General features: G+C 38.3%; 1 protein-coding gene across 3 annotated transcripts in view; it reads right to left on the bottom strand.

Annotated features, from left to right (window-relative positions):
* Window positions 1-20,760, bottom strand: part of CENPC (centromere protein C) — a 137,396-nt gene that overhangs the window by 104,157 nt on the left and 12,479 nt on the right. For 2 of the 3 annotated variants that reach the window (XR_008502020.1, XM_054484490.2), the window contains exons 5-6: window positions 18,451-18,544; window positions 825-1,110 (exon numbers count right to left, since the gene is read on the bottom strand). Coding sequence is in view for 2 of the 3 variants with exons in the window: in XM_054484490.2 (XP_054340465.1) it covers window positions 825-1,110; window positions 18,451-18,544 (380 nt within the window). In the remaining variant the exon portion in view is untranslated. Of the gene's footprint in view, window positions 1-824; window positions 1,111-3,811; window positions 3,888-18,450; window positions 18,545-20,760 lie in introns of those variants that run through there. The other variant, XM_063663641.1, reaches the window with a different exon arrangement.

Here is a 20,760-nt window from a genome sequence, read left to right as displayed (position 1 = left end):
AATGCTCCCATAACGTTTCTTGAGTTATGAGTCTTCCTGAACTCCTTTACAGAGACAATACAGACCAATTTAAAATTCTGTACTAGGCATTTATTTAAGACATAAATGCTGATTTGTGCATTCCAAATACATAAGATAAACTGCTCAGGAAAATTAACTTTTGTATTTATCAATAGAAAAACATGAAAGAGAAAATAATGGTTAAAGTATACATCAATGAAATGTATAGCTAGGCAATGGTCCTCAGGGCAATCTTAGAACACTGTGACAGACCAAACTTTGACTATCAAAGTCTTAGAATATACTTAACTCCTTGGCTCCAGTAATCATACAATACTCCAGATAGAAATTACACTCATTACAGAGATCTCCAAATGCAAAACACCTTGAATAATCCACTTTGTTTCCTAAAGGCCAAAGGTAAGGTCAAGAAAGAGAAACCAGCTGTCCACAAAGCATAGCATCCTCAATAATACTTATGCTCTGCTACCCTAGAAGTGACCTGATACATATCTACACTTGCAATTACAAAAAATATTGAGAAAATACAAATTGTTTCTCTTAGGAAGCGATCAAATATTATCAGAGAGAAAACACATTTTTTCAGACTATAGAAAAGTTAACCTCTAAACGTCTCTGAAGTACACTTTAAGGCCTTCCTTAATTATTATAAACTGAATATATGCTAAATGTATACTTTCTCATAACATGTTAATATTCCTCCTTCCTTACTGTAAAATAATATAACAAGATTGAATTACCATTTTTTAATACAAAAAGTAAAATTTTTAAAGTGCGTTAACATTATTTAAATAAAATGTTACCTTTTTTTGGTTTTAACTGAAACCTCTGTACTTGAAGGCAGCACATTTACTGAATTTTCAAAAGTGTAAGTCTCTCTCTTTTGGGCACTAGATGGAATAACATTTTGCGATACAGATGTTTTTGCATCCAAAAGAACAGAAGGTGAGCCAACAGATAAGTAAAATTCTTCATCAGCTTCACTGTGATGATCATTTATGTTTCTACTTGACTTTTTTTTTGAGTCAGGTGTATTTTTGGAACTAACACCAGTTGCCAGAATTTTCTGACGAACTTCATGGGCCTGCACTAGAAGAAAATTATATAAAGATATTTGTCAATTAAAAGAATAATAAGAGAATCAAGCAGGCTTTTTAAAAATTCTGCAATAATTTAATCAGAAAGAGTTTTCAGAAAACTCAAAGTCATTAAGATTAGAATCAAAGATCTATGATTAAAATAAGTAAGTACTTAAGATTCGTCTATCTTTGGGCTAAAAATTGGTGACCTAGGGCAGCTAGATGATCACATATTTACACATACACACATGGAATATAGATATAACAGATATACAGAGATACAACATAAGCATGTGTGTATATATACATACACAGTATATATGTATATGAACATTTATCTATAATGAGAAAATTTAAAAGAATATATCCATATTCTCTTAACCCTCACCCTTCAGAACGAGATGGTATTTCCCTGCTTCTCCCTCTAAATACAACTAACTTCCCTGGAAATTATCCATCCATCAACAACAGGACTCTGAAAGCTGGAAGAAAAAAAGGTAGACTAGCTAGGAAGCTCAAGACCAGGAACAGACAAGCCTTAGGTTTTCTGTCTATCTCCCATATAACCCTGGACTGGTTACTAGTATAACCTGGAACCACCAATAAGTGAAAGACAGGGTGGACACTGGGTGGAAATGCATTCTCTGAACAAGGTAAACCCAACAAAGACCTAATGAGGAAACTCAAGCCCCATTCAGCACTCTTGGCCATGGAGCACTCCTTACTACCTGCATTGGCAAAGCAACAAAGCCCTGGGCTGTGCTACGGGACTGTAGCAGTAAAGGAGCTCATACCAAGCCAGTCCCGCTTCTACAATCATAGATGGCAGGCGGTATGACCCACATGAAGCTGTAGAGTAGTGAAACCCCTGACCTTCACAGCCCAAGGCAACATTTTGATCCACTGATAGTATTGACACCCTAGGCCATCCCAGTCCCTACTTTACAACCAGGGCACCAGCAGACAGTCTAATCTGAGGCAAGAAGAGCGTAAGAGAGGCCAGCAACCCCCTGTCCTCCACCCAATGATATAAGGAAACCCAGGACCAAGAGCTTCTAACCAGAACCCCACACAGGTGAACATGGACATCAAAAGGCATCTTCTACCCACCCCAGACAGCACCAACAGGAACTGAGCTAGAACCCTAACAGCATCAGAAAATGAAGTAGAACAAAATACCACTGCTATTACTCTGAACACTTAACTATCATTGAAAATAAAACTCATAAAATTAGGAAAGACGGGCTAGGCGCAGTGATTCATGCCTGTAATCCCAGCACTTTGGGAGGCCAAAGCGGGTGGATCACTTGAGGCCAGGAGTTCAAGACCAGCCTGGCCAACATGGCGAAACCCCATCTCTACTAAAAATACAAAAATTAGCCAGGCGTAATGGCACAGGCCTGTAATCCCAGCTACTCGGGAGGCTGAAGCATGAGAATCACTTGAACCCAGGAGGCAGCAGTTGCAGTGAGCTAAGATCACACCACTGCCCTCCAGCCTGAGCGACAGAGCAAGACTCTGTCTCAAAAAATAAACAAACAAACAAATAAATAAATAAATAAAGCAGGAAAGAACCTACACATCAAACCAAAATAGGGCAACTATGTGCTGTAACAAAAGATTTAAGTAGTCTAAGAATCCCGTAATATAAGTAACCAAATCTCAGGAATACAATCAAAACAACTCGTCATACCAAAACCAAAACAAACCAAAAAAAAAAAAAAAAAAGGTAAGAAATAATGATCAATAGACATAAACGAGATGAATCAGATTTTAAAATTATTTAACAAGAAAGTTTAAAGCAAACATCATAAAATGCTTTAATAATCAATTACAAATCCTCTTGTAACAAATGAAAAAGAAACTCTCAAAGTAGCATTTTTAAAAAAAAAGTTTTTTGGATATTAGCCATTATCACTAAGTAGTGATTTTTAAATATTATTTTAAATTTTCCTAATAACAGTGATGTAAAACAAATCAAAACTACAATGAGATACTATATCACACCCATTAGGATGACTATTATTTATAAAAACAAAAGATAACAACTGTTGATGTAGAAAAAAATGGAACCTTTGTGCATGCACTGCTGGTGTGAATGTAGAATGACAGTCACCATGAAAAGTGTACAGTGGATCCTTAAAAACTTAAAATTGAAAGCAGGAACTCAAACAGATACTTTCACACTAATATTCATAGCAGCATTACTCACAATAGCCAAAAAGTGAAAACAACCCAAGTGCCCATCACCAGATTAATAGATAAAAAGTGGTATACACATACAATGAAATATTACCCAGTCTTAGAATGAAATTCTGACACGTACTACAACATGGATGAACCTTGAAGACATTATGCTTAGTGAAATCAGCCAGTCACAGACAAATTTTCTGTCTGAAATTCATAGACAGAAAAAAGTAGAATGGTGGTTGCCAGGGCTGATGGAAAAAGAGATACTGTTTAATGGGTACAGTGTTCCAGTTTTGAAAAATGAAAGAAGTTCTATGGATTCATGGTGGTGACAGCCTCACAACAATGTGAATGTACTTAATGCTACTGAACTGTATACTCAGAAATAAAGTGGACAATTTTATGTTTATATTATACAATATTTTAAAATACACTTCTTTAAAAAAGAGCAAAGGAAGTGACGTGTGTATATAAACAAACTAAAACAAAAAGTCTTGTAAAGTTAAAAAATATTAAAATACCTGACAACAGAAATAAGTAACAGTAGTATTTAAGTTGGGAATTCGTTGTTTCAGTTACCATGTCTGCATAATATAACTTCTTAACTTGGTTGCATAAAACAACCATTTGTTATGTTCATGGATTCAGTAAGTCAGGAATTCAGCAGAGCACAGAAGGGACGGATTCTTCCACGAAGTCTGAGCCCTGGAATCATCTGACAGCTTGTTTACACATATTTGACACCTGGTCTTGACTGCAGGATGGGAGTCTTTCTTTCCATAATGGCTACTTTGGGCTTCTTCACAGCATATTGTCTGGGTTCCAAGGGCAACTGGAGAGAATAAGAAAGACAGGAAGAGAGAGAGAGAGAAGGAGAGAGAGATCCAGCATGCCAAGCAGAGCCATATAGCCTTTTATGACCTAATCATGGAAATCACATGTATTACATATGCCACATTCGATGTATATGTAGAAACAACCTCACTGAAGTGGATGGGGGGAAAGTTGATGACCTAAGAAAGATCAGAAATGAATCAAAGGCCAGGTGTGGTGGCTCATGCCTGTAATCCCAGCACTTTGGGAGGCCGAGGTGGGTGGATCACCTGAGGTCAGGGGTTCGAGATGAGCCTGGCCAACATGGTGAAACCCTGTCTCTACTAAAAATACAAAAATTATCTGGGCGCAGTGGTGTGTGCCTATAATCCCAGCTACTTGGCAGGCTGAGACAAGAGAATCACTTGAACTCAGGAGGCAGAGTTTGCAGTGCACCAAGATTTTGCCATTGCACTCCAGCCTGGGTGATAAGGGCAAAATTCCATCTCAAAAAAAAAAAAAAAAAAAGGAATGAATCAGCTGGGCATGGTGGCTCACACTTATAATCCCAGCCCTTTGGAATGCTGAGGCAGGCGGATAACTTGAGGTCAGGACGTTAAGACTAGCATGGCTAACATGATGAAGCCCCATCTCTACTAAAAATACAAAAAATTAGATGAGCGTGGTGGCTGCTGCCTGTAATCCCAGCTACCCAGAAGGCTGAGGCAGGAGAATTGCTTGAACCCTGGAGTCAGAAGTTGCAGTGAGCCAAGATCACGCCACTGCATTTCAGCCAGGGAGACAGAGGGAGACTCTCTCTCAAAAAAAAAAACAAAACAAAAAATGAATGGCGTCTGTAAGACTGAAGGCAAAAGAAACTATACATAAGCACTATTCTCTAGTTGATAAAACTGTTTTCCACGGGATATGAGTCAACAATTCTGACACTCTTTTACATGTATACAGAAATGTAAAAGATAAGTAAATGGATGTTGAATGGTGAACGCCCAGTTTCTCATTCATGTAAAGGGAGTTTACAGATAACCAAGAGGAGGAGGCTAGAATAATCCACGTGGTAATGGATTAGAGTCAGAGACATCAATATGAACTTATGATTACTTCAACATAGATACAGATAGTTACATTTAAAGATATTTATAGATATGTGTTGATACACAAGTTATTGTACACACACATACATTTACCCAGCTCTATCAGTTGAAAGGGTCTAGCAGCAACAACTCTACAGGAGTGACAGCACACCTAGCACTCAGATCTTGGTTTCTAATACCATTACCCAGTAAAAGAAATCATGATTCCGTGAAGAAATGGTTGATTCTGGGATGGGGCAGGAGAGCATCTTGTGGCTCCAAAAGGTATGAAAGTGCTCAGAAACAACAACAAAAGCGGGCTATGTCAAAGGGACACTGGAACCAAAGTAAGAGCATCTATTAGCCAAATCTGGAACAATTTGAATAACAAAATAAACAGTAATGAATTATAAAGTAGAAAATAAAATTTCTCCATCAAGAAAAGAACAAAATAAACCCAATCAAGCAGAAGGATGGGAAAAAATAAAGAGCAGAAATCAATAAAACTGAAAATAGAAAAATACAGAAAATTATTGCAAGGAAAAAAAACTACAAAATGATAAACCTCTATCTAACAAAATTGACAACTGTAAGAAGACACCAACCACCAATATGTGGAATAAAATAGGGGACGATATCACAATAGATTTTGCAGCCATCAAAAATAGGGTAATGCTTCTGTTTGAAAACTGGCACGAGACAAGGATGCCCTCTCTCACCACTCCTATTCAACACAGTATTGGAAGTTCTGGCCATGGCAATCAGGCAAGAGAAAGAAATAAAGTGTATTCAAACAGGAAGAGAGGAAGTCAAACTGTCTCTGTTTGCAGATGACGTGATTGTATACTTAGAAAACCCCATCGTTTCAGCCCCAAAACTCCTTAAGCTGATAAGTAACTCCAGCAAAGTCTCAGGATACAAAATCAATGGCAAAAATCACAAGCATTCCTATACACCAATAACAGACAAGCAGAGAGCCAAAACATGAATGAACTCCCATTCACAACTGCTACAGAGAAAATAAAATACCTAGGAATACAACTTACAAGGGATGTGAGGGACCTCTTCAAGGAGAACTACTAACCACTGCTCAAGGAAATAAGAGAGGACACAAACAAAGAGAAAAAAATTCCATGCTCGTGGACATGAAGAATCAATATAGTGAAAACGGCCATACTGCGCAAAGTAATTTATAAATTCAATGCTACTTCCATCATGCTACTATTGACTTTCTTCACAGAACTAGAAAAAACTACTTTAAATTTCATATAGAACCAAAGAGCCCATATAGCCAAGACAATCCTAAGCAAAAAGAACAAAGTGGAAGGCATCACACTACCTGGCTTCAAACTATACTATAAGGCTACAGTAACCAAAACAGCTTGGTACTGGTACCAAAACAGATATATAGACCAATGGAACAGAACAGAGGCCTCAGAAATAACACCACACATCTATAACCATTTGATCTTCGACAAACCTGACAAAAACAAGCAATGAGGAAAGGATTCCCTATTTAACAAATGGCGCTGGGAAAACTGGCTAGCCGTATGCAGAAAACTGAAACTGGACCCCTTCCTTCCACCTTATACAAAAATTAACTCGATTGGAGCCAAGATGGCCGAATAGGAACAGCTCCGGTCTACAGCTCCCAGCGCGAGCGACGCAGAAGACGGGTGATTTCTGCATTTCCATCTGAGGTACCGTGTTCATCTCACTAGGGAGTGCCAGACAGTGGGCGCAGGTCAGTGGGTGAGCGCACCGTGCGCCAGCCGAAGCAGGGGCGAGGCATTGCCTCACTCAGGAAGCGCAAGGGGTCAGGGAGTTCCCCTTCCAGAGGTGACAGACGGCACCTGGAAAATCAGGCCACTCCCACCCGAATACTGTGCTTTTCCGACGGGCTTAGGAAACGGTGCCCCAGGAGAGTATAGCCCGCACCTGGCTCAGAGGGTCCTACGCCCACGGAGTCTCGCTGATTGCTAGCACAGCAGTCTGAGATCAAGCAGCAAGTCGGCAGCGAGGCTGGGGGAGGGGCGCCCGCCATTGCCCAGGCTCGCTTAGGTAAACAAAGCAACCTGGAAGCTTGAACTGGGTGGAGCCCACCACAGCTCAAGGAGGCCTGCCTGCCTCTGTAGGCTCCACCTCTGGGGGCAGGGCACAGACAAACAAAAAGACAGCAGTAACCTCTGCAGACTTAAATGTCCCTGTCTGACAGCTGTGAGGAGAGCAGTGGTTCTCCCAGCACGCAGCTGGAGATCTGAGAACGGGCTGACTGCCTCCTCAAGTGGGTCCCTGACCCCTGACCCCCGAGCAGCCTAACTGGGAGGCACCCCCCAGCAGGGGCAGACTGACACCTCACACGGCCGGCCAGGTACTCCAACAGACCTGCAGCTGAGGGTTCTGTCTGTTAGAAGGAAAACTAACAGAAAGGACATCCACACCAAAAACCCATCTGTACATCACCATCATCAAAGACCAAAAGTAGATAAAACCACAAAGATGGGGAAAAAACAGAGCAGAAAAACTGGAAACTCTAAAAACCAGAGTACCTCTCCTCCTCCAAAGGAACGCAGTTCCTCACCAGCAACAGAACAAAGCTGGACGGAGAATGACTTTGACGAGCTGAGAGAAGAAGGCTTCAGACGATCAAATTACTCCGAGCTACGGGAGGATATTCAATCCAAAGGCAAAGAAGTTGAAAACTTTGAAAAAAATTTAGAAGAATGTATAACTAGAATAACCAATACAGAGAAGTGCTTAAAGGAGCTGATGGAGCTGAAAACCAAGGCTCGAGAACTACATGAAGAATGCAGAAGCCTCAGGAGCCGATGCGATCAAATGGAAGAAAGGGTATCAGCCCTGGAAGATGAAATGAATGAAATGAAGCGAGAGGGGAAGTTTAGAGAAAAAAGAATAAAAAGAAACGAGCAAAGCCTCCAAGAAATGTGGGACTATGTGAAAAGACCAAATCTACGTCTGATTGGTGTACCTGAAAGTGATGGGGAGAATGGAAACAAGTTGGAAAACACTCTGCAGGATATTATCCAGGAGAACTTCCCCAATCTAGCAAGGCAGGCCAACATTCAGATTCAGGAAATACAGAGAACGCCACAAAGATACTCTTCGAGAAGAGCAACTCCAAGACACATAATTGTCAGATTCACCAAAGTTGAAATGAAGGAAAAAATGTTAAGGGCAGCCAGAGAGAAAGGACGGGTTACCATCAAAGGGAAGCCCATCAGACTAACAGCGGATCTCTCGGCAGAAACCCTACAAGCCAGAAGAGAGTGGGGGCCAATATTCAACATTCTTAAAGAAAAGAATTTTCAACCCAGAATTTCATATCCTGCCAAACTAAGCTTCATAAGTGAAGGAGAAATAAAATACTTTACAGACAAGCAAATGCTGAGAGATTTTGTCACCACCAGGCCTGCCCTAAAAGAGCTCTTGAAGGAAGCGCTAAACATGGAAAGGCACAACCGGTACCAGCCACTGCAAAATCATACCGAAATGTAAAGACCATTGAGACTAGGAAGAGACTGCATCAACTAACGAGCAAAACATCGAGCTAACATCATAATGACAGGATCAAATTCACACATAACAATATTAACTTTAAATGTAAATGGACTAAATGGTCCAATTAAAAGACACAGACTGGCAAATTGGATAAAGACTCAAGACCCATCAGTGTGCTGTATTCAGGAAACCCATCTCACGTGCAGAGACACACATAGGCTCAAAATAAAAGGATGGAGGAAGATCTACCAAGCAAATGGAAAACAAAAAAAGGCAGGGGTTGCAATCCTAGTCTCTGATAAAACAGACTTTAAACCAACAAAGATCAAAAGAGACAAAGAAGGCCATTACATAATGGTAAAGGGATTAATTCAACAAGAAGAGCTAACTATCCTAAATATATATGCACCCAATACAGGAGCACCCAGATTCATAAAGCAAGTCCTGAGTGACCTACAAAGAGACTTAGACTCCCACACATTAATAATGGGAGACTTTAACACCCCACTGTCAACATTAGACAGATCAACGAGACAGAAAGTCAACAAGGATACCCAGGAATTGAACTCAGCTCTGCACCAAGCAGACCTAATAGACATCTACAGAACTCTCCACCCCAAATCAACAGAATATACATTTTTTTCAGCACCACACCACACCTATTCCAAAATTGACCATATCCTTGGAAGTAAAGCTCTCCTCAATAAATGTAAAAGAACAGAAATTGTAACAAACTGTCTCTCAGATCACAGTGCAATCAAGCTAGAACTCAGGATTAAGAATCTCACTCAAAACCGCTCAACTACGTGGAAACTGAACAACCTGCTCCTGAATGACTACTGGGTACATAACGAAATGAAGGCAGAAATAAAGATGTTCTTTGAAACCAACGAGAACCAAGACACAACATACCAGAATCTCTGGGATGCATTCAAAGCAGTGTGTAGAGGGAAATTTATAGCACTAAATGCCCACAAGAGAAAGCAGGAAAGATCCAAAATTGACACCCTAACATCACAATTAAAAGAACTAGAAAAGCAAGAGCAAACACATTCAAAAGCTAGCAGAAGGCAAGAAATAACTAAAATCAGAGCAGAACTGAAGGAAATAGAGACACAAAAAACCCTTCAAAAAATAAATGAATCCAGGAGCTGGTTTTTTGAAAGGATCAACAAAATTGATAGACCGCTAGCAAGATTAATAAAGAAAAAAAGAGAGAAGAATCAAATAGATGCAATAAAAAATGATAAAGGGGATATCACCACCGATCCCACAGAAATACAAACTACCATCAGAGAATATTACAAACACCTCTATGCAAATAAACTAGAAAATCTAGAAGAAATGGATAAATTCCTCAACACATACACCCTCCCAAGACTAAACCAAGAAGAAGTTCAATCTCTGAATAGACCAATAACAGGAGCTGAAATTATGGCAATAATCAATAGCTTACCAACCAAAAAAAGTCCAGGACCAGATGGGTTCACAGCCGAATTCTACCAGAGGTACAAGGAGGAGCTGGTACCATTCCTTCTGAAACTATTCCAATCAATAGAAAAAGAGGGAATCCTCCCTAACTCATTTTATGAGGCCAGCATCATCCTGATACCAAAGCCTGGCAGAGACACAACAAAAAAAGAGAATTTTAGACCAATATCCTTGATGAACATTGATGCAAAAATCCTCAATAAAATACTGGCAAACAGAATCCAGCAGCACATCAAAAAGCTTATCCACCATGATCAAGTGGGCTTCATCCCTGGGATGCAAGGCTGGTTCAATATACGCAAATCAATAAATGTAATCCAGCATATAAACAGAACCAAAGACAAAAACCACATGATTATCTCAATAGATGCAGAAAAGGCCTTTGACAAAATTCAACAACCCTTCATGCTAAAAACTCTCAATAAATTAGGAATTGATGGGACGTATCTCAAAATAATAAGAGCTATTTATGACAAACCCACAGCCAATATCATACTGAATGGGCAAAAACTGAAAGCATTCCCTTTGAAAACTGGCACAAGACAGGGATGCCCTCTCTCGCCACTTCTATTCAACATAGTGTTGGAAGTTCTGGCCAGGGCAATTAGGCAGGAGAAGGAAATCAAGGGTATTCAATTAGGAAAAGAGGAAGTCAAATTGTCCCTGTTTGCAGATGACATGATAGTATATCTAGAAAACCCCATTGTCTCAGCCCAAAATCTCCTTAAGCTGATAAGCAACTTCAGCAAAGTCTCAGGATACAAAATCAATGTGCAAAAATCACAAGCATTCTTATACATCAATAACAGACAAACAGAGAGCCAAATCATGAGTGAACTCCCATTCACAATTGCTTCAAAGAGAATAAAATACCTAGGAATCCAACTTACAAGGGATGTGAAAGACCTCTTCAAGGAGAACTACAAACCACTGCTCAAGGAAATAAAAGAGGATACAAACAAATGGAAGAACATTCCATGCTCATGGGTAGGAAGAATCAATATCATGAAAATGGCCATCCTTCCCAAGGTAATTTACAGATTCAATGCCATCCCCATCAAGCTACCAATGACTTTCTTCACAGAATTGGAAAAAACTACTTTAAAGTTCATATGGAACCAAAAAAGAGCCCGCATCGCCAAGTCAATCCTAAGCCAAAAGAACAAAGCTGGAGGCATCACGCTACCTGACTTCAAACTATACTACAAGGCTACAGTAACCAAAACAGCATGGTACTGGTACCAAAACAGAGATATAGATCAATGGAACAGAACAGAGCCGTCAGAAATAATGCCACATATCTACAACCATCTGATCTTTGACAAACCTGAGAAAAACAAGAAATGGGGAAAGGATTCCCTATTTAATAAATGGTGCTGGGAAAACTGGCTAGCCATATGTAGAAAGCTGAAACTGGATCCCTTCCTTACACCTTATACAAAAATCAATTCAAGATGGATTAAAGACTTAAATGTTAGACCTAAAACCATAAAAACCCTAGAAGAAAACCTAGGCAATACCATTCAGGACATAGGCATGGGCAAGGACTTCATGTCTAAAACACCAAAAGCAATGGCAACAAAAGCCAAAATTGACAAATGGGATCTAATTAAACTAAAGAGCTTCTGCACAGCAAAGGAAACTACCATCAGAGTGAACAGGCAACCTACAAAATGGGAGAAAATTTTCGCAACCTACTCATCTGACAAAGGGCTAATATCCAGAATCTACAATGAACTCCAACAAATTTACAAGAAAAAAACAAACAACCCCATCAAAAAGTGGGCGAAGGACATGAACAGACACTTCTCAAAAGAAGACATTTATGCAGCCAAAAGACACATGAAAAAATGCTCACCATCACTGGCCATCAGAGAAATGCAAATCAAAACCACAATGAGATACCATCTCACACCAGTTAGAATGGCGATCATTAAAAAGTCAGGAAACAACAGGTGCTGGAGAGGATGTGGAGAAATAGGAACACTTTTACACTGTTGGTGGGACTGTAAACTAGTTCAACCCTTGTGGAAGTCAGTGTGGCGATTCCTCAGGGATCTAGAACTAGAAATTCCATTTGACCCAGCCATCCCATTACTGGGTATATACCCAAAGGACTATAAATCATGCTGCTATAAAGACACATGCACACGTATGTTTATTGCCGCATTATTCACAATAGCAAAGACTTGGAACCAACCCAAATGTCCAACAATGATAGACTGGATTAAGAAAATGTGGCACATCTACACCATGGAATACTATGCAGCCATAAGAAATGATGAGTTCATGTCCTTTGTAGGGACATGGATGAAATTGGAAATCATCATTCTCAGTAAACTATCGCAAGAACAAAAAACCAAACACCGCATATTCTCACTCATAGGTGGGAATTGAACAATGAGAACACATGGACACAGGAAGGGGAACATCACACTTCAGGGACTGTTGTGGGTTGGGGGGAGGGGGGAGGGATAACATTGGGAGATATACCTAGTGCTAGATGACGAGTTGGTGGGTGCAGTGCACCAGCATGGCACATGTATACATATGTAACTTACTGCACATTGGGCACATGTACCATAAAACCTAAAGTATAATAATAATAATAATAATAATAATTACAATAAAAGAAAAAAAAAAAAATTAACTCAAGATGGATTAAAGACTTAAATTTAAGACCTAACATCATAAAAACCCTCGAAGAAACCTAGGCAATACCATTCAGGACACAAGCATGGGCAAAGACTTCATGACTAAAACACCAAAAGCAACTGCAACAAAGGCCAAAATTGACAAATGGGATCTAATTAAATGAAAGAGCTTCTGCTCAGCAAAAGAGTGAACAGGCAACCTACAGAATGGGAGAATATTTTTACAACCTCTCCATCTAACAAAGGTCTAATATCCAGAATCTACAAGAAACTTACACAGATTTACAAGAAAAACAAAAACAAACAATCCCATCAAAAAGTGGGCAAACGATATGAACAGACACTTCTCAGAAGAAGACATTTACACAGCCAACAAACATAATTAAAAACAAGCTCATCATCACTGGTCATTAGAGGAATGCAAATCAAAACCACAATGAGATACCATCTCACACCAGTTAGAATAGTGATCATTAAAAAGACAAGAAACAACAGATGCTGGCAAGGATGTGGAGAAATAGGAAGACTTTTACACGTTGGTGGGAGTGTAAATTAGTTCAACCATTGTGGAAGACAGTGTGGCGATGCCTCAAGGATCTAGAATCAGAAATACCATTCGACCCAGCAATCCCATCACTGGGTATGTACCCAAAGGATTATAAATCATTCTACTATAAAGACACATGCACATCTATGTTTACTGCAGCACTATTTACAATAGCAAAGACTTGCAACCAATCCAGATGCCCATCAATGATAAACTGGATAAAGAAAATGTGGCACATACACACCATGGAATACTAAGCAGCCATAAAAAAGAATGAGTTCATGTCCTTTGCAGGGACATGGATGAAGCTGGAAAACATCATCCTCAACAAACTAACACAGAAACAGAAAACCAAACACTGCATGTTCTCACTCATAACTGGGAGTAGAACAATGAGAACATATGGACACAGGGAGGGAAACGTCACACACCGGGGCCTGTGGGGGGAGGGGCGAAAGGGAAGGGAGAGCATTAGGACAAATACCTAACGCATGTGGGGCTTAAAACCTAGATGACAGGTTGATAGGTGCAGCAAACCACCATGGCACATGTATACCTATGTAACAAACCTGCATGTTCAGCACATGTATCCAGAACTTAAAGTAAAAAAAATATGAAAAAGAAAAAAATAGGGTAATGCTATGAACAATTTTATGCTTACAAACTTGACAGATGATTAGAAAAAATGGACTGATACCTCAGAAAACACAAACTACCAAAATTCGGTCACAATGAAATTGATAATCAAAATAGTCCTATAACTATTAAAGAATTAATATTGCTATTTAAAAGTTCTTGAAAAAAAAAATCTCCAGGACCAGATGATTTCACCGGAGACTGTTACACCAAATAGTTAAAGGATTAACACCAATTTTACACAGTTCCTTCCAGAAATTAGAAAAGGGAATAATTCCCAACTCATTTAATAAGGCAAATATTACCTTGATAACAAAACCATACAAACACAGCATTAAAAAAACTATAAACCAATCTCTCCTTACTTAAATACAAAAATCCTCGAAATTTTACCAAGTCACATCCAACAATGTATAAAAAATAGTAATAATGCACAATAATTGACATTTATAGAAAACTACACCCAACAACAGAAAACAGTTTTTTTAAATGCTCATTCATAAAGACATGCAATATCTTGGGTCATAAAACAAATCTTCATAAGTGTAGAAGAACTGAAATTGCACAGTGCATACTATGTCATAAAGGAATCAAGATCAGAAATAAGGAAAAGATAACATGAAATTACCAAACACTGGAAAATTAACACACTTCTAAATAACCAATAGGCTAAACTCTGAAAAGATATTTAAAAATACATCGAAATAAGTGAAATGAACAGAAAATATAAGATACAAAACCTGTGGAATGCAGCTACAACAGTGCTGAGGGGGAAATTTAAGCCAAATGAATACATTTGAAAAGGGAAAAAGCTCAAATCAATAATACACCATGACCACACGGAAATTTTATGCAAGGCTGGTTAAACATTCAAAAATCATTATGTATAAGCCACCATATCAACAGATCAAAGAAGAAAAATCTTACGATCATATGGATTTATGCAAAAAATGCAATTGACAAAATCCACATTACCTATGATTAAAAATTCTCAGCATACTGGCAGGAGAAAATTTCCCAACCCTATAAAAAACATCTATTAAAAACTGACAGCTAACACCTTAATGTGAAAGATCAAATGCTTTCTAAGAGCAGGAACAAGGCTAGAATTTTCACCCCATCTTTTTTTTTTTTTTTTTTTTTTTGAGACAGGGTCTGACTCTGTACCCAGGCTGGAGTGGGGTGGCACTAGCACAGCTCACTGCAGCCTCAACCTTTTGGGCTCAAGTGACTCTCCCACCTCAGTCTCCCAAATAGGCAGGGCTATAGGCACATGCCACTGCACAGGCTGAATTTTTGTGTTTTTTGTAGAGACAAGTTCTCACTATGTTGCCTAGGCTGGTCTCAAACATCTGGCCTCAAGAGATTCTCCCACCTCAAAGTGCTGGAAATACAGGCCTACACCACAGTGCTTGGACCCATCACTGTTATTTAACACAGTACTGAAGTACTAGCTAATAATAGTAAGAAAAAGAAATTAAAGACATAAACTAAATTTACCCCAAACTACCCACAATTATTATTTTAAGTGGCACAGAACTAATTTCAGTTAAAATCATAGAACAGACATGGATACCTAATATCATCATCATTAAACAACATTGACTCAGAGATTCCAGCAAAGGCAAGAAGACTGAAATAATCAGATTAAACATAACAAATAAAACCTCTCTTTAGCTGATGACATGGTTATATAGCTTAAAGAAAACTAAAAGATTCAAATTTTTAAAGGTCTAGAATTAATTTTTTTAAAAACCTTGGTAAGTGCTGAATTAAAATTTTGATATAAAAATTAGCCTCATAATTTAAAAAAATGTTCAGAATAGTACAAAAATTACAGTACAGTTAGGATTAACCTTAACAAGGAAGTCAAAGACCCAATACTATGAGGGAGGGGAGAATGGGGAGCCAGGAGACAGGCTTTATTAAAATATTTTTTATGATAAAACACGAAATTTACCATATTAACCATTTATGAGTGTACAATTTAATGGCATTAAGTACATTCATAACACTGTGCAACCATTATCATTTCTAGAACTTTTTCATCATCTCAAACAAATTCTGTACACATCAAACATTAAATCACCACTACCCCCTACCCCAATCCCCTGCAACCTCCATTCTACTTCCTATCTCTAAATTTACCTATTATAAATACCTCATGTAAGTGGAACTACAAAATTTTTTGTCCTTTTTTGTCTGGTTTATTTCAGTTTGCATGTTTTAATGTGTTCAAGATTCTTCTATGCTATGTTATACAGCAGAACTTTGTTTTTAATGACTAATACTATATTCTGTGTATAAATCACATGCTGTTTATCCATTCATCTGTTGATGGACACTTGGCTTGTTTATACCTTTTGAGTATTGTGAATAATACTGCTACGAATATTAGTATACAAATGTCTGCTTCCATCCCTGCTTTCAATTCTTTTGGGTATATACCTAGGAGGGAAGTATTGGGTCATATGGTAGTTCTATGTTTAACTTTTTGAGAAACTATCAAATTGTTTTCCACGGTGGCTGCACCATTTTACATTCCCACAAGTGATGCATGAGGGTTTTAATTTATCCATATCTTCAACACTTATTTTCCTTTTTTTGTTTTAAATAATAGCTAAGCTAGTGAGTGTAAAGTGATATCTCCCTAGGGTCTTGATTTGCATTCTCTAATGACTGAAGATTTCAAGCATCCTTTCATATATTTATTGGCCAATTGCATACCTTCTTTGGAGAAAGGTCTATTCAAGTCCTTTGCTCATCTTTTATTTGGGTTGTTTGGTTTTTCTGTTGTTGAGCTGTAGAAGTTCTTTATATATTCTGATTATAAATCTCTATCATCCTTTTCAGGTAAATTATTTGCAAATATTTTTTGCCTAGTCTGGTTGCCCTTTCACACTCTTGACAGTGTCCTTCAGATTAATTCTTTTTTTTTTTTTTTTTTTTTTTGGAGACGGGGTCTCACTCTGTCGCCCAGGCTGGAATGCAGTGGCGCAATCTTTGGCTCACTGCAACCTCCAGATCCTAGGCTCAAGCGATTCTCCTGACTCAGCCTCCCGAGTACCTGGGATAACAGGCACTTGCCACCACGCCTGGCAAATTTTGGTATTTTTAGTAGAGATGGAGTTTTACCATGTTGGCCATGCTGGTTTCAAACTCCTGACCTCAACCGATCCACCCGCCTCAGGCTCCCAAAGTGCTGGGATTACAGGCATGAGCAACCACTCCTGGCTCCAGATTAACATTTTTATAAGAAAGAAACATAACTTATTTTGTAAAAAACATAAAAAATGTGAATTCTCACAAAATTACTACATAAATTAAATGCAATTCTAGTTAGAATTCCAAAATTTTATTTGGAATTGGATAAAACTATAAGCTCATAGAAAGAAAAAAGGCTGCAGAATGGCAGTGGAATAGTGAATGTATTTATATCAGGACACACTATGAAGCTATTATTAGTAACAAGAGTATTGTGTTGACAGAGGAAAAAACAAATATAACAAAATTCAAAAGTATGTTGAATGTTATGTGAGATTTAATATATAATAAAAGTACATTCAGAAGAGAACAGATTTTTTTAAAATTTAATAAACAGATCTGACACAACCGACCACCTCGAAGAAAACAATCTCAGATTATGTGATGTTACATACCGAAACACATTCCAGATGGTTAAAGACTTAATTTTATTTTTTTAAAAAAAGGTTTTCAGACGAAAAATCTAAGTTGAGATAAGACAGAACTTTTAACTAAAACAAACTTAAAGCTATAAAAGTCACACATTTAACAATTAAAATCCAACAGCCAATAAACATAAGGTGCTCAAATTCTGGCAATCATGGAAATAGACACTAAAGTAAAAATGAGATTGCTTAATATCAATGAATGGGCAAGAACGTAGAATAGTAAATAGACTATCAGGTAAAAGGTACTCTTACACTATTGGTGTAAAAGGAAATTTTAATAGCCTTTTCTGAAAGCAGGTACAGGCACAGACACATACAAACACATACGCTTTTTTTTTTTCATTTATGGGCACCAATTAAGGTATAGAACTATTCAAAGGCTACCTCAGCAGAATGATAGGAGTAATAACTAAATTCTTATTTTAAACCTTTATTAACTCAATGGAGTAACACTCTTTTAATCTGAAAAATAAAAAGAAAGAAAACTTTAAAAAGTAGTAGCATGTATCACTGACTAAAGGAAATGGAGAAGAAGAGAGAAAAAGAGCACTGACCATGGAGTTGTAAGGAAATCAAAAGCAAATTCATCCATTTCACAATTCACAATTCTGTCCAGGCTGACCCTGACCTTCATACTCAAAGCAACACATGCACCATTAGCATTTCTCATTTTTTAAATATATCCAAGCAAATAATGCCCATGGAGATGCCACCAACCTGATCTGTTTGTGGCTTCACTTGATTCTACAACAGACTGCAGAGAGGCTTCTTTATTCCTTGAAGAAACTGGAACTGACTTTGAATGTGATTTCTGGCAGTGAGCACAGAAGAAATACAACATTAGAACTATTTTATTAACTTACCAATTCTGATGAAATATATTTGTTTTTTAAATGGGGGGAAAAACAAGTATTCTAAAACAACAAACCAGCTGTTAAGAGTTTTATGCTACTTTTTATTTTATTTCTAAAGTAACAGCTACTTTGGAAAACAATCTGGCATTATTCAGTAAAGCTGAAATTTCATACAACCTATCACAGAAACAATATTGCTCTAAACAGCAACTATGTGGACAGAAGACTGAATAAACTTACTGAATAAATAAATTATAGTATAGATATACCATATTACATATGTAACAATGGAACAAATAAACTACAATAATATAAATTATTATTTTAACCAGAAAAAAAAGCAACCTGCAGAAGTACATAACAATCCTATCTATGTAAAGTTCAAAATAGACACATAAAACACTGTAGTATTGAGATTCACTCTGCAGGAAAGAGTTAACATAGGAGGCCTGATATATTTAAAGGGCCAGCTAACAGAGCTACCCCTTGGTTGCCATCTAGAGACTTAACTTTTAGAATGTTCCCTCCATTACCAACAGACAAGGTTGCACCTGCTGTGCCAGCCTGCCTAGACTGTTTGTATAAATAACCACTGTGCTCTGTGGTGAACATCTGCTTTCTTTCCTTCTGGGAGTGCGTAAAATTTTGGTAGGCAGGGGATGCCTATGGGACCAACCCCCACTGAAAACAGGCTGAGTTTCAAAAGGCTTCTCTGAGGAGAAAAAATGTATACACGTTACTGCATTTCACTGCTGAAGGGAATGAGTACATTCTATATGGCCCCTTGGGGAACACAGGAAGCCTATATATGGATTCCTCCAGACTCTGCTAATGCGCATTTTTCCCTTACTGACCCAGCTGTGTATCCTGGCTGAATGACTATAATAAGTATCAGTCATGAAAAACACCAAAAGCAATGGCAACAAAAGCCAAAATTGACAAATGGGATCTAATTCAACTAAAGAGCTTCTGCACAGCAAAAGAAACTACCATCAGAGTGAATAGGCAACCTACAGAATGGAAGAAAATTTTTACAATCTACCCATCTGACAAAGGGCTAATATCCAGAATCTACAAAGAACTTAAATAAATTTACAAGAAAAAATCAAACAACCCCATCAAAAAGTGGGCGAAGGATATGAACAGACACTTCTCAAAAGAAGACATCTATGCAGCCAACAGACACATGAAAAAATGCTCACCATCACTGGCCATCAGAGAAATGCAAATCAAAACCACAATGAGATACCATTTCACACTAGTTAGAATGGCGATCATTAAAAAGTCAGGAAACAACAGGTGCTGGAGAGGATGTGGAGAAATAGGCATACTTTTACACTGTTGGTGGGAATGTAAACTAGTTCAACCATTGTGGAAGACAGTGTGGCGATTCCTCAAGGATCTAGAACTAGAAATACCATTTGACCCAGCCATCCCATTACTGGGCATACATGCAAAGGATTATAAATCATGCTGCTATAAAGACACATGCACACATATGTTTATTGCAGCACTATTCACAATAGCAAAGACTTGGAACCAACACAAATGTCCATCAATGATAGACTGGATTAAGAAAATGTGGCACATATACACCATGGAATACTATGCAGCCATAGAAAAGGATGAGTTCATGTCCTTTACAGGGACATGGATGAAGCTGGAAACCATCATTCTGAGCAAACTATCGCAAGGACAGAAAACCAAACATCGCATGTTCTCACTCATAGGTGGGAACTGAACAATGAGAACACATGGTCACAGGGTGGGGAACATCACACACTGGGGCCTGCTGGGGGGTAGGGGGAGGGGGGAAGGATAGCATTAGGAGATACACCTAATGTAAATGACGAGTTAACGGGTGCAGCACACCAACATGGCACATGTATACATACGTAACAAACCTGCACGTTGTGCACATGTACCCTAGAATTTAAAGTAAAATAATAATTTTTAAAAAAGCAAATACATAAAAATAAGTATCAGTCATGAGTTCAACTATATGTCAAGTCTCCCGAGTCCTTTTAGTGAAGCACCAAATGTGGATGGTAGTGGGACCTCTGTCACAAGTGGTAGCAGAAGTGTGGACACAGTATCAGCACAGCAGAGAAATAAATAAATGACAGACTGATACGGTTTCGCTATGTCCCCAACCAAATCTCAATTTGAATTG

This window comes from Pongo pygmaeus, chromosome 3 (assembly GCF_028885625.2).
Source record: "Pongo pygmaeus isolate AG05252 chromosome 3, NHGRI_mPonPyg2-v2.0_pri, whole genome shotgun sequence".
NCBI classification, from domain to species: domain Eukaryota; kingdom Metazoa; phylum Chordata; class Mammalia; order Primates; family Hominidae; genus Pongo; species Pongo pygmaeus.
Note: the sequence above shows the minus strand (reverse complement) of the source record. Positions and strands in the feature narration are given on the sequence as shown.